Source organism: Pinus tabuliformis, chromosome 9 (assembly GCF_031772625.1).
Source record: "Pinus tabuliformis cultivar Carrire ecotype Pingquan chromosome 9, CPIR1, whole genome shotgun sequence".
NCBI lineage: Eukaryota > Viridiplantae > Streptophyta > Pinopsida > Pinales > Pinaceae > Pinus > Pinus tabuliformis.
In genome coordinates this window covers 564723189-564738559 of record NC_142307.1, presented here as the reverse complement: position 1 = coordinate 564738559, position 15371 = coordinate 564723189, and the positions used below count along the sequence as shown (strand labels likewise).

General features: G+C 33.8%; 1 protein-coding gene across 1 annotated transcript; it reads left to right on the top strand.

Moving 5' to 3' along the window:
* Positions 1-10859: 10859 nt before the first annotated feature.
* Positions 10860-11336, top strand: LOC149149773 (uncharacterized). The gene has a single exon (XM_089442586.1). The coding sequence runs from the start codon at positions 10860-10862 to the stop codon at positions 11334-11336; it is 477 nt and encodes a 158-aa protein (XP_089298712.1).
* The last annotated feature ends 4035 nt before the right edge of the window (positions 11337-15371 follow it).

Below are 15371 nucleotides of genomic sequence, written 5' to 3'. Positions count from 1 at the left end.
GGCGTCAAGAGTATGCTTTTTTCCTGCTACAATTAGAAACCGAGGTTCAAGTGCCAACAATTTATCTAAAATTGCAGAGTAGTACCCTAAGAACCTCTATTCTTTGGGAGAGAGCTTTGTCGCAATCAGTGCCAACCTATGAACGAAATTTCTAGAGTATGACATCTCTGTAACCACCAAGTTAGAAACTGAGGTTCAAGTGGCAAAAATTTATCTAAAATTGCAGAGTAGTACCCTAAGCGCCTCTATTCTTTGGGAGCTAGCTTTGTCGCAATCAGTGCCCACATATGAATGAAATTGCTGGAATATGACATTTGTGTAGCCACCAAGAAAGAGACAGATTTTTGGTTCCACAGGAGATTCACTTTGTTTTTCTTAGTGAGTAATAGCAGTTCTGTATATTCACTTTGTTTTTCTTAGTGAGTAATAGTAGTTCTGTATGGAATGTGTCATTTGAAAAGAAAATGCACTTTGTATTTACTACAAATGAATTGTATCCTTTATATCATATTTTAGTGAAAATTCGTATAGAATATGTTGTTGAAAAAGAAAATGCACATTGCATTTACCAGCAAGTGCAAATGAATTGTATTCTCTATACCATATTTTACTGAAAAGCATAGATACTTTAACTGCTGTGATTTTCGTGCGCAATATATAACTATTGTTGATCTAGGAATATTCAATGCACCTAGTATTGTAGAGTGTATTGGTGATGGATCGATCGCTCTAGGATTACACCTCGTTTTTCTTTGGAAATGTAAAGAAAATTGGGATTCTTTTGCTTAGATTTGACAATTTTATTTACATAGGATTGTGCGCAACTATTGCAGGTGTGCTGGGAGAAATTTTCTGGGCATTTGATCGAGTCTAGTCTTTATTCGAGCATAGCCAAGGCCAAGGATATATAAGCGAATAAGGGAAAATGCTTTCCGTCCATGTCTTCCAAAGGTATTTCCTTTTTGTCCCTCTAAATCGGTACCAAGTTCTTTATTTGAGCGGAGCCAAGGCCAAGGATATATAAGCAAATAAGGGAAAACGCTTTCCATCTATGTCTTCCAAAGGCATTTCCTTTTTGTTTGTAACCTCTAAACAAGTACCAAGTTTTATTTTACTTTGTCCTTAATGTTCACAACACCTTGGACCATGTTTTCAGTTTTCCTACTTTTATAACACAAAGTTTATTAATTTCTTTTCACAATGTTTAGGAAGGAGATACCTTACCTAGTCCCCAAAATCGTGATTCACAGTTTCCTATAATCGTGATCCTCAGTTTCCTATAGTGAAAATTGGTATGGTTATGCTCAACAAAAAATTGTGAAATTTCAGGTGGTTCAAGCTATTATTATATGCCTGAAAATGCATGACCCAACAATTTCTCAGGGGATTTTTTCCATAATGGTTTGTTACCCGAAGATTTTGGATATGGTGAGGATTATCAAATTTTAGTTGGTCACAAGGACCTTCAAAAGTTTCTCCACTGCTAAATGCTTCTAAATGAATTTTCATTTCAGTGATATGGTGAGGATTATCAAATTTCAGTTGGGTCACAAGAACCTTCAAAAGTTTCTCCACTGCTAAATGTTGCTAAATGAATCTAAATGAATTTTCATTTCACATATATGCCATTGGTAATGGACAATTTCAAGGATTTAATAGCTCACATTTATGATTTAAGACTGTTGAATAGCATTTTCTTTACTAATTTTTATCTTCAATGACTTTTTATGTCATGATGCTTCTCCAATTTATGCCTTACAGCGTTCCTTTGCAACATTTGGTGCAATTGCTAGTTAAAGTTTTTTTTTTAATCCTTATTGTTTTGTTAAGTATTTTATCATCTTATTCATTCTTAACTCTTTTACTAATTTTGTTATTTGTTTAATAGCCCTTGCCCCATATATTTTATTATTGAGCTTATTTTGATTATTTTTGTTTGAATGAAAATCGTGTTGAAAGTGGAGATAAATTGCGAAAAATGAAAAGAGAGAACCATGATGACAGTTGCTTGGAGGTATTCAAGGTGAAGTCCCGCTTATTTATTATGTATCCTTACCCGATCTTTCAGGGTCGCAATACTTTCTGCTAAATTATAGCAGGTCCGTGGATCCATTGCAGGTGTCGTCTCTGTGGCGACACGAATAAGAAGATGACTGTAATTGGGGATGCAGATCCGGTGTGCATGATGGCTAGTCTCAGAATATTGGGATTCGTTGAATTGATGAGCGTCGGACCTTCTAAAAAACCAGAGAAGAATCCTGATGACAAAAAGCCGCTCGACAAGAAGCAGGAAGCGTCGCAACAGAAGCTGACTTATGTTAATCTTCCGACAAGCTGCCATGACTGCAACGACGAGAACCTCAACGCCTACCGCATCGTTTGAAATTCTTGATGCATCTTTTTAGTCAATGATTGTCTTCTGTGACTTAGTAGTACTCATCTGATTTGCATGTGCACATCACCTTGAATTTTCCTTGACTTTGTATGGATAGCACTCACCAAGGTTTCCCGCAATCTCCACAAGAAGTAGGAACGATTTAGATTTAGTAAGCTTTTTCATTTCTATTTCAGAGAAAAATGAATGAGATCAAGGATATATGCATATGGATTTGTGGCCTCGTCTGACGCAGATTTCAGCTCTCTTTGCACGCATTAATTTAAATCTTGGATTTTATTTGTTTGGGATGAAGTTAAATTTTGTTTGGTTAATTAAAATGTTTTAAGAAGTTTAATTGTATTTTGAGATAATTTTCACATGAGAAAAACATTTTCTTTTCACTAATAATTTAGAGAAAGAGTACTTATTCTGAGATATATCTCATAAATTTATGATATCTCAATTGTAATTTAAATAGGTTGTTCCCAAATTTGTATCTTCTCTGTATTTCCAATTCCATACATATGTTAAAGTTTTATTTTAACAGTTAAAATAACATTCTGAACTCTATACGTCCGATACATCCAATATAAAACAATATACGTATAGCTATACCCACCATTTGTTTCACTTGTGGATTCTATCCCATTCAAAAATTTTCACCAAAATAAATTTCTTCCATCAAATTGGATGTGCTTCCTATACAAAATTCATACATCCAATATTCGTGAGAACATTCTGAATGTAGGTAACAAAGATTTTTAGTAATGGCTCACTTAGAAAAGAGATCAATAACCTGATTTTGTTTTTTATATGTGGTGAAAGATTTTGTTTTGTTTTGTTTTTTGTTTTTTTTATATGGTGAAAAGAAATGTTCTAGAAAGTCCTTACCAAGGTCTTTATGCTTGGCAGTGGGATAAGATAAGTGGATTGAACTGCAAAATGTCCTTAACCTATTTAATGATGCTCTTTGCATCACCATAAACATGTAAATCTTCCAATCCCAACCATTTAGGAAATAAGAGAATACCCCAAAATGCTATAACTTTTTCCCTGTTGTTTGTGCCATTTCCACCCTCCCGAAATGATAATATTTGCCCAGTTCGAAAACAATAAAGAAACCACATCCCCATTTTCTCTCTTTGAAAAAAATCTTGGAAGAAGATCATCCTAGATATTCTTATACTTGATCACTTGATCTCCCTCTTATACTTGATCCCTCCACATTTGAGATTATTATTTCTAAAAGTGAGTAAAAAATTGAGAAAAATAATTTATTATGGTTAATAATAAGAATATTAATATAATTATTAAAAATAATAATATAATTTGACTTTTCATATATATGAAAACATAAATACTGTATTTTTTTGAAAAAACAAGTACTCTTGACCATTAAACTCACAATACTAATATTCAATATTAAAAAGTAATTTTAAAGTAATTTTAGTAATGATTTTTATAGATACTACTTTGATTTGAATTGTTTTTTCAGTTTTTGGTATGAACTTAAAAGAAATGGGGAAAAGTTGAATTATATCGTCTTAGGTATTATGAAGAAAATAATTTCAATATACCCTTAATAAAAATCCAAAAGCCAAAATCTCTGACTTTTGAATATTTCCCTGTTCTGAGGGAAAAAAATCCACACCCTTGACGGCAAAAAATTGTCGCACCACTTTTAAAGAATTGTTAAATAACTTTTTATTACATCGAAGGTTTTCTCTTTTGAAAGAGCTCACCACCAACTTTCGTCTACCTTTTTATTTTTTTCCGTTGATTTGAACAACACCTGTGATTATTTTTCACCATTGATTTGACTCCATTTAATGAATACATGGGCAAGGCCAGAATATTATGCAATCGACATTTGTCCCTGATCGTTGAAGCTTCGTCGTTTCTGCCAGATGTCGGAGTCTAGGATACTGATCACCACATCGGAGCCATAATTGGATTCCGCCCATAGGCCTCTTCCATTCGGTGTGTCAATGTCGAGGAAGCTCGGTGACTACATTGTGTGCCGCTGGTGTGTACGATCTAAGATGAAGGTGAGAATGCCCAACGTTTTTTTCATCTTAGAGATTTCTTTCTATGTTAGCCTTGCCGAGAAGCGATGCAACACCGAGTTATAAACCTACAGCAATGCACACGCTTGTTCTGCATCCATCTCAGTGCCCGATTCTGCTTCAAGAGTGTCCTTGGTAGCAACCAAAACTGTTAATTTGTACCAGTGGTCGGGAATCGAACAATGAATGTCTTGCGGCCATCGCTAGGAGATCCCACCACTAATTCTTGACACAGACACAACACCAATAACAACAAGGACCTTGAAATTGCCCTTGAAACCATTGCAACATTCCTTTTTACTCAATGTAAAAAGGGAAAATAATATAAATAATATTTAAGAAAATCCCACAGTAAAATTTGGCGTGTCAATATAAAAGTGCTGAAACTTCAGCCAAATCAAAAATGATACTTCCATATTGGACAAAATAACTAATCCTCATCCAAATTTGAATTAAATGTAATCTTTATAGCCGTTGGATTCTTTCAGTGCTTTAATCTAAAGATTGAAATTGAATTTTCTTGATCAAATTTGTATTGAATGTAATTTTCTTAATCAGTGCTTTAGAATCCGAGGTGCAACATAATATTCCATCTATAAATTGATTGTCACACTGACAAGAAATGTTATGGGTTGTTTTGGTTCAACATCTGTATGTCCTCTGCTATTTCTCTCTTCACAGCAGTGTGGACTTCATTGGCATTGTTTGTTATCTATGCATGTTATTTTTTTTGTCATTAATTGTATGAGGTAATGTATGTTTATATGTGTCTCTGTGTGGGTGTTTATATGTTTGAGAGATGATCAGAGAAGAGGGAATGAAGGAGAGGAATATGTACATGTATACCTGGATGAGAAAACTCATGGAAAGGAAAGAAGAGTTCCTCATTTTGTTTTGATCTTGGAATTATATGTGATTTACTTTTTGAACCCGCTTACCATCTAGAGCATCCATCCAAATCTATAGTAAGTTTTCCATATAACACTGTGTTTCTGGAGGGTTGTAGATAAATCTGTAAATTGAATAAGGATGTTTTTTATTTGGTTTTATCTCTAACTTAGTATGATATGAGATCTATGTCCTTAGATTCGAACATGCCCAAATTGCTTACTCAAAACATACAGATTAAGCATCTATCTGAGGCTTGCCCATCGAAACCTACGGTATGTGTCATCTTTATAACTTTTCTTTTTCACCATCATTCCGTTAGATCTATCTGTTTCCTTCTATTCCTTTTTCATTGAGTTCGTGCAATATTCGTTATTCCTCCATTGATCATAACGATTTTTTATGTTCATTAATTTTGGCAGGAGCCAAAGGAATGATTACTAGTAAGTGGGTATATCAAACATGGCGAAAGAATGAGAGAAGAATCTAGCTCAGGCGTTTCTTCATGATGAACAAGAAGGTTTATTTCTCTTTTTCTAATTTAATTAATTCCAAAATAATCAAAATCCAGAATTGGTAGATTAGATTACAATGTTTGATTGTTTGTAAGGGCCTTCATAAATACATATCACAAAATTTGTCAAGCAATAAGGTTTCATATCAATGTGGTTTATGTATCTCATAAGAATTTGAACTTGCCCAAATCGCTCATGCAGGATGAATAGATTAGGCATCTACGAAGGTTTGCAAGTAATTAGAGTTCTTAGTGCCCATCAAAATTTGTCGTATGTTTAGTCTTTATACATTTTCTTTTTCATTCATCGATCTGCTGGATTTATTTTTTTCCTTGCCTTTCTTTTATTTATGTATTATGTATGATGCAATATTTGTCATTCTTCCATTGTGGGACAGATATTTGATAATGTACCACATATTTGATAATTAATTTTGGTTGGTTACTAGCATACACAGTTAATATGGCAGAATAAATATTCCATTACGGGACAGATCTCTGATAATGTCCCACATATCTAATAATTAATTTTGGTTGGTTACTAGCATGCACAGTTAATATGGCAGAATAAAAAGAGAAAAACTAAGTAAATTCAAATTTTTAATGAAGATGTAAATTTTTTTATTTATTTTTTTAAATAACTAAATTTCAACTCGATAGAAATGTAGATTCATATTTTTAATGAGTACATAGTTTTTTTTTTTCGTCTAAAATAACTCTAGTTGAACCAGATAGAAATCTAAGTCTCTTTGTTTTTTTTTCAAATTATTTGGCATTTAATAAAATATAAATAAATAAATAATACTTAGTTTATACTGATGGTTTGTAATAAATTTAGTAGCTTCTTTCCTCTTCAACAAAATAGATAGCACAAAAGTCATAATAAGGTTACGACAATATTGTTCTCATATAGCCATCTTCATAGGAAATCTTGAATAGGTATCCCCTGCCATTCCTATATATAAATCGTATAGGATTAGAATATTGTTCTCATATAACCATCCTCGTAAGAAATCTTGAATGGGTATCCTCTTCCATTCCTATACATAAATCCTCATAAGAAATATTCAATGGGTATCCTCTAGCATTCCTATACATAAATAATATAGGATTGTTAATTATAGCTAGTAATCATAGAATAAGATTTCTAATGTTACATTCACACTGCTGCACATGAACCCTATAAGCTAATTTCAAAGGAAGGACTGGATCCACGAGGTCCAATATCTTCATATGACTCTCGTGACACTTTCAACTTGGGTTAAGGACCGACTTATGTCAACAATCACAATAATTAATACGAGTAGACACGTAAATAATGTACTGAGTATTAAGGTTAGGTAACCAATATTTAACACGTTATAGGTCTATTAGCGGTTTGAATGTATATGTTTATCCAGTCATAGGTCCATGAATGTGGTCGGGTTGTATATTTTAAACTCTATATTTTGAATGTAAGATTTAGAATTTTTTTTATTACAAATTTTTGCTATTAAAAAGTTAATTCCATTAGAAACCATGATATTATCGGATACCTCAGACCCATCAAGGCTGAGGCTGAATTTGTTGATCGTAAGAACTGTATTCCACAGCCTCCAACCCACAAAGTTGACAGCTGAGTCAAAAGTCTGAACAAATGGGGCAAAGATTTCAATTCTGGGCAATCACAAACCCACAACTTCTTCAAGCTTCTCAGGTGACCTAGAGAACAGGGTAGCATTTCCAACAAAGCATTTCCCAAAGAAAATTTCTTCCAAACTGCTTAGGTTTCCAATATCCCCAGGAAATTCTTTTAAATTTGTCTCTGACAGGACTAATATTTCCAGGGACATTTGATGTGCAACTTGGCGAGGCAACACTTCCACACTCTTGCAGTCCGAAAGGTTTAGATATTCAAGCGTCTTGATATTTGCAAATGTTTCCTCCAACAAGGTCAAATCGGAGCAATATTCCAAATTCAGATATTTAAGTCGAATTAAATTCTCGAAGGAATTTGGAAACCCGTGCAAACTCCGGCGGCGAGAGGGATTGAGGTGCTGGAGATTTGTTAAGAACCCAAAAGAATCAAGTAGCGACTTCATATCTGGGCATCTTAGGTGCAGGTATTGTAGTGAGGACAAATGACAGAATTCCTCTGGTAAAGTTTTGAGATGAATCAAATCTGACATACAAGTCACCACAATCTTTTCAATGTGCTTCATCCATTCAATGGACTTTGGGAACATTGGAAGAGGAGCATAAACATGTAGCTCCCGCAACTCTAGAGGTACCTGGCACGTAATATTCATATTTCAACAGTAAGAAAAATATAGAGATGATAGCCTTTATCTACAAAGCCCTTCCAATGCATTCGAGAGCCTATGCTAGTATAGCAATTGCAGCAACAATCTACCATAAATTAGGGCGGCAAAGTAAAAAAAGAGAATAAATACAAAATTGTCTTTAGCCCTAATCTGAGATTCTGCTTGCCACAGTTTTTTCAATTTGGTTCATACCACTTCTAAAACCCTTATATTCTTCATCGGAATCCAAGGAGGAAGGCAAGAGAAGGGACAGTTGTTCCAGCGTAGCCATATTAGATTTGGTGACTCTACCCTCCTCAGCATGCTTTCTAAATGACGATCTTCAGTTGCAACAAGTTGTAACTTACTGAAACGATATGGTTTAGGGTCGATTAAATTCCTCAAACAGTTTCCCAAAACCTCATCACACCAATTTTTGAACCATGTGACTTCTTCGCCTGATTCTACTTCCCGAATGTCATAGAAATAACTAAGGACACGAACCATCCTAATTCCCCGTACTTCGGTTATTACCTGCAGATTCTTTACGAACAAACTGTCAAACAGCAAATAAAGAAAATAGATCGACGAGTTTTTCTCTTTCAAGTAGAAAAAAACTAAAACAGAGCAACAGGTTAATGTTATAATGATTCAAGTACTTACTGGCAATTGTTGCCACAAATCATCAATGTCGTTGGTCGTGAGCAGAGCTCCTCTAGGCACACAGAAGGCAAATGAGGCGAGAATGTGGTTAGGTGTAAGGTGGTTACGGCCATAACTAACCCAAGCTGATGAGAAACCCAGAATAATGATGCATGTGGGAAACAGATGTCAAGCGGAAAGAGGACAATTAGTGCCAGATGTCAAACATCAGAAAATCCAGATGTCAATCAGAGAATGAAAGTGTAGACGACTATGTTCATTCATAGGAAGGCTTCCAATTGTGTGACACAGTTGGTCTGGGATACTTGACAATTGTTTTCGGTGGGGAAACATTGTCAAATTCAGATACGGTACATGATTGATTCGGTCCTGTGGACGTTTTCTCCGAATTCTTAAGTTTTCTGTCGAGTGGTGATTAATTTTCCGAGCTCTAATAAATGATATTTTATAACATCCAAATATCATAAAATCAATCTTTATCAAATCAAATCACGTAACCCATGGTTTTGTAAAACTATACAATTATACTCAGTAATTATTGGAATAGGTTAATTGGGTTTAATGATTACGAACGTGTAATGTTTTAAGTAGAAAAGTGATATATATATATATATATATATATATATATATATATTGTAGTGTTTAGAGGTTTATTCTGTTGTTGAGTGTAAAGGTAATATGAAAGTATATTTATCTCTATTAAAACAAAAATAAAATATTTTCTAAATAGAAAATCAATGTCTGTTATAATAAAAAAGAGAAAAAAATGTATTATGTATATTGCGGGTTGGGAATTTAAAAGTCTCTCTCTGGCAGGTAGATTTATTTTAACTCAAACGGTTCTGGTTCAGTTATTGGTCTATTGGGCACACCTTTTCTATATCCCTGCTAAGATTATCCATAAATTGAACCGGAGCACGGCTAATTTCATTTGGGGAGCAAACAGGCATCATAAAAAATTCCATTTGTCAAAGCTAGCGAACCTATCTCGGCCTAAAGCCCTCAGGGGGTGGGGTATTCTGGATTTAAACTTATTCAGTATTGCACTTCTTTGCAAATCATTGTGGAAGGTAGTTTTCGGGATCAGTATTTGGAGCAACATTATCAAGGCTAAATATTTGGATAACAGAGATATTTCATTTTGGTTTAGACAGGGTTCTTTTGGTCCTCCTAAAGGTTCTGCCATATGGCATAGTTTTCATAAAATTGAGGGTTATTTTCTAAAAAACCTGGCATGGAATTTCCAATCAGGCAAAAAGATCCTAATTGGCTTGGATCCATTGGTGGGTGAGGCTTCAGATTATAATATTCCTCAACAACTGCTTCTCTATCTTCAGCATATGGGATTTTTTTATTGGGATCAGGTCATAGACAAATGGGTGGGCTCTATTCCTATATGGAAGTCTGCTGAAATGATAGGACTATATGGTTCACAGTCTTCTCAATGGGACAAGATCATATCATATATGCACAGCAGGGGTATCTTTAAATCATCAGAGGAAGATTATCTTATATGGAATGGACCTAAGGGGCGATCAATTGTTTATGTAAAAGACATCTATAACATGCTTCAGATGGAGAATCCTACTTCCCCTGACAACATTTTCCCCACTGTTTTCTGGAAAACAAACTGCCCTACCAAGATGATTTTATTTGCATGGCTGGTCTTTAACAACAAGAATCTGACGTGGGACAATTTACAAAAAAGAAATTGGCATGGGCCAGCAATTTGTCCCATTTGCAAAGCAAATGAAGAATCTAACTATCATATTTTTCTGGTCTGTCCTCTTGCTATTATGATATGGAAATCATTGGCTGATCAATTTGGGCTGAATAGGATTTCTTTCTCATCAATAAGAGAGGCTTTTCATTGGTGGAGCAAAATGAGACCTGATTGGAGGCCTATTCCATTGATCACTATCTGGTCCATTTGGAAATGGAGAAATAAGGCATTGTTTCAAGAAAGAAAGATATGTTTTGCTCTTGTTTTAGATTCTATCTTAGCTCTCCTTCCCACCAGCAGGTCTCCTCAAAATCAACAAAATGTCAAGAAACAAACAGGGTGCTCGATGGACCTTTCTGTTCTTCCTCGCGCTTTTTTTGACGGGGCAGCCTCGAATGGAATCTATGCTTGTGGGGTTTACATTATTCCTCATGTGGATCAGTGTATTAAAATCTCATGGAATGGTGGGAAGGGATCGAATAACAAAGCGGAGGCAATGGCCTTGGCTGGTCTCCTGAGTTTTTGTGACTTCCTAAACATCCAAGGTCTGCACATTTTTGGTGATTCCAAGGTGATCATAGATCACATGAGATCTGCTCATTTCATTCAGAATATCAATCTCTTGGGGTGGCTGGAAAGAATCGCATCTATATGGAAGGCTCACAAGGATTATTCTATTCATCACATTGGAAGGTCATTCAACAAGGAGGCAGATGCGCTGTCCAAAGAAGGTCTTTCCTCTCCAAACGAATTTTGGCAGGTTTCCATCACTGTTGGAGAAATTCGGCACAACATTCAGGAATTCTGCCTCCCCGGTACATAGCATAAGTAATTCTCTTCTCATATCTGGTACGTTGTATGAACTTGCTTCTTCAATAATTTTGATCCCTCATATATGGTACGTAGCATGAACCTGTTATATTCTATATTTCCTCTATGTTTCATCATGTTCCTATCATCTTCATCTATTTCAGATGTTATTATTCAGCAGATCGTTATATTATTTTGATATGTCCAGAGACGGTATCTATCATATTCTGATCTGATATGGATCTATATCATCCCTCTGTCTTGTATGTTTTTGGGATCTTATAGTTTTTTCTCATGATCTTTCTTCATGAGCTATTTGGGATATCTCCAGCTATCTGCCATATGATGTATATTCCAGAATATCTATGAATATAATACAACTTTTTTTCTTACTTAAAAAAATAAATAAATAAATAAATAAATAAAAAATCTACATGACCTAATATAATTTTATGTAAAATAATTAGAAGTAAAAAAAAATATATGTGAGTAAGATTTTTAACACTTGATACCAACTTCATATATATCTATATATAAAAAAATGTTACAAAAATATTTTAAGTTGTATACAATGGTTATGAATAAAATATTTTAATATGAATTAATATTGACTTATAGTTAAAAATACATTAATAATAAAAAACCAGTTTAATGTGCCTTACAAAATGGGTCAATGCACACGTTATGTAATCTCTATAACAAAAAAAAAAGAGTACAATTTAAATAACAAAAAAACAGACATTGTTGTTTGCACTCTAAAATAAGTTTGCACTGAAGAAATTTGATACCTCTGGGCTCATGTAAGATCCACGATTAAGATGAATCTATGTTGGTTATCAAATCAAATCATATACACATGTTGTCATAAAATTATACAAAAAAATTATTCCAATAAATTAAACAAATTTAATATATATCTATATATATATATATATATATATATATATATATATATATATATATATATATATATATATATATATAATAATTTGAATTTATCTACTATAAAAGTTTAATAATTAAAATTCATATATTAATGTTAATAAATATTTACAAAGTGTCGGTTTAAACCAACTCAATTAAGTTAAAATATGATAATATAAACACCTAATAAAATCTAAAATCCATTAGGGCTCTTACTTATATCTTAAAAACAATTAACTAATAATTAAAACCTAAAATCCATTAAATTGAAACCTGAGAACTGCATATTCTAGGAATCCACGCAATTCATAAAACTGGAATCAATTAACTAGAAATTGAAACCTAAAATCCATTACAATGAATTATGATAATGTGTCTCATAATATGCTGGGTAAAGATTGCATTGTAGGAGTAGGTGAGGGTGTACCAAGGACAGTAGAACTGATAATGCATCTGAATAGAAGAGGCATTTATGTCCTAAGTCAGTTGATCAGTGATTGGAATGGAAATATTCCAATATGGCCCGACTTCTCCCAACTGAATCTCGTTGATCAGTATAAACAGGATAGGTTACAGCTGGTAAAACATTAAAGGAGGCAGGGATAAGTTATGACAACAAAGGGGATTGTATGACATGGGCTGGAAAGACAAAGATTTTAGGAGAAGTAGACGCGGCAGACTGTTACCTCAGAATTTGGATGAAGGAAATTCAAAATGTTGAATATTGTTGGTTTCATAGTTTTTGGAAAATAAACATTCCAATTAAAATTGTAATATTCCTCTGGCTAACATGGCAAAACAAAAATCTGACATGGGCAAACTTACAAAAGAAGAACCACTATGGCCCTAGGATGTTAAAAATTGTAATATTCCTCTAGCTAACATGGCAGAACAAAAATCTGACATGGGAAAACTTACAAAAGAAGAACCGCTATGGCCCTAGGATATGCTATCAATGCAAGAATAATTTTGAGTACAATGAGCACTTATTTTTACATTGTCATAGATCTGTTAGCATTTGGAAACATTTCACAAACAAGAGGCAGATTCCATTCACTCAGTTTAATATAGTTGAGGAGTGTTTAAAATGGTGGAGAACTCAGAGTAAAAGCAAGATATTGTTAGCTTTGGTCATTTTCTGGGAATCCGGAAAGCTCGGAATCATCTGAGTTTTGGTCTCAGTAAGGGGGGGGAATACTTAATTTATGAATCCATAGAATAATGGATGGTATTAGATCAGAATGAGGACACCAAGAAAAATAAAAGGAAGAAGACAAAGAAGACGAGAGTTCAGTTCTCCAACTATCCTGTGGGGTTTTTTGATGGAGCGGCTCAAGGAGGAGGATGTGGAAGTGGATTTTGATTAAAATTGACAGAAGAGCAGGAATTTCAGATTCACTGCTATGTGGGAGAAGGAACAAGTATGAAAGCAGAAGCTGTTTCTTTATGGGGTCTATTATGGTTTATCAAGTTCTTTGATATCCCTCAAGTACAAATTTTTGGGGATTCCAAATGTATAATAGACAATGTTAAAGGGAAGAGCAACATTCAGCAAACTTCCCTACAAGGTTGGGTGAGACGTATAAAAAGTATGTGGATATCCTTCCAGAATTCATCCATTAAGCACATCAATAGGGCACATAACAAATCTGCAGATGAATTATCGAAAAAGGGACTACAGGAGGACAAAGAAGAAGCGAGCAGAGGAGACAGAAGTAGAAAATATAAAACTGCCAGGATAGATCACTGAAGAGAGCTCAAAAAGGCAAAACTTCAATGCAGATAAGTCCATATAAATTCCATGTTTCTTTTTGTTTTGTGTTTTGTATCAATTTTTGAATATGATTTTGTATAGAAATAATATAAGAAAAGACTACATAAAGTCTGTGATCTACAGAAATGCAAATGATCTGATCCATATGTTAGACTCTGTGTAAATTACAAAAATGGCTGAGAGTAAATAGTATCATTATGTTGTAACTATTAAATAATAGCTCAAATGAATGTAAATGGAGAAGCTTCTTCCCAATGTAGTCACATTGAAGCTTCTTCCCAATGTAGTCACATTGTAAATTTTTCTCAAAATTTATAAAGATAATATTTCCATCACAAGAATGTACTTTTTTATCCATAATATCAAAACAAATGATTTTTCCTAACTAAAAAATAACCTCTCTCAAAATCAAAACCCGATAGTCCCCACATTTCCTAAAACTTGAAATCTAGAGCTGAAATGGATTAGCTGTCAAAAATCCAAACCACATAATCCACACACTATGGCACTAAATTAAAACTAGTAATCCATTAGCTGTCGAAAACCCAAACCTGATAACTCACACTTAGGCACTAAATTTAAACTTGGTAATCCATGCACATGGGTGTTAGATTTAAACTTGGCAATTCACACATTCGGTATTAAAGCCAAACTTGGTAATTTGCACACTAGTAAACGAAACGAAACACCTCTATAGAATATTAAAGTCATATTTGTTACTTGAACGTTTTGAGAAATAAAATTTGTTTTATTCATTTATATTCAATTGTTTAATTGTTTTTCATCCATAATCGTAGGATATTTTAAAATACGGATATATGTGCACTTTCAAAAACCTTTTAAACACTGAAATGTTTATTGTGAACTGAAGATCATGACATGCCTTTTTATAATTAAGGCTCATTTCTTAATCATATATATATTTTGTATAGTAAAATGATTTGATAGATAATAAATGTAGTGATTTAGATTTTCAAAATATTAACTGAAAACATATTATGCATAGCTAAAATGGAAAAAAAACAAATAACACTGTAAATAAGTGCAATGAATAAAATAATTTATAGACTTATAATGCTCTCAAGATGACTGCCTGTGTTATGTAAAAACATGGATTGTACTGGTGTGAAAAAGCAGCCAGAGAAACTGCTCACTGGTTAACATTTTCTAACACACTGTAACAAAATAAGACTTTTCTGCTTGGATCAGTACTTAAGGATGGTGGCTCGAAGGCACTAGTAGTGTGATTACCACTGTACATAGGGGAGGTGGTTGGAAGGCACTCGTAGTGAGTCCATAATGAAAATTATCGGCTTCAAAAATCATGTTTAACTCTGTGACCCGTTGATT

Excerpts from the sequence above, each read along its gene's own strand:
- LOC149149773 (XM_089442586.1), top strand. The coding sequence starts at position 10,860 with ATGGACCTTTCTGTTCTTCCTCGCGCTTTTTTTGACGGGGCAGCCTCG.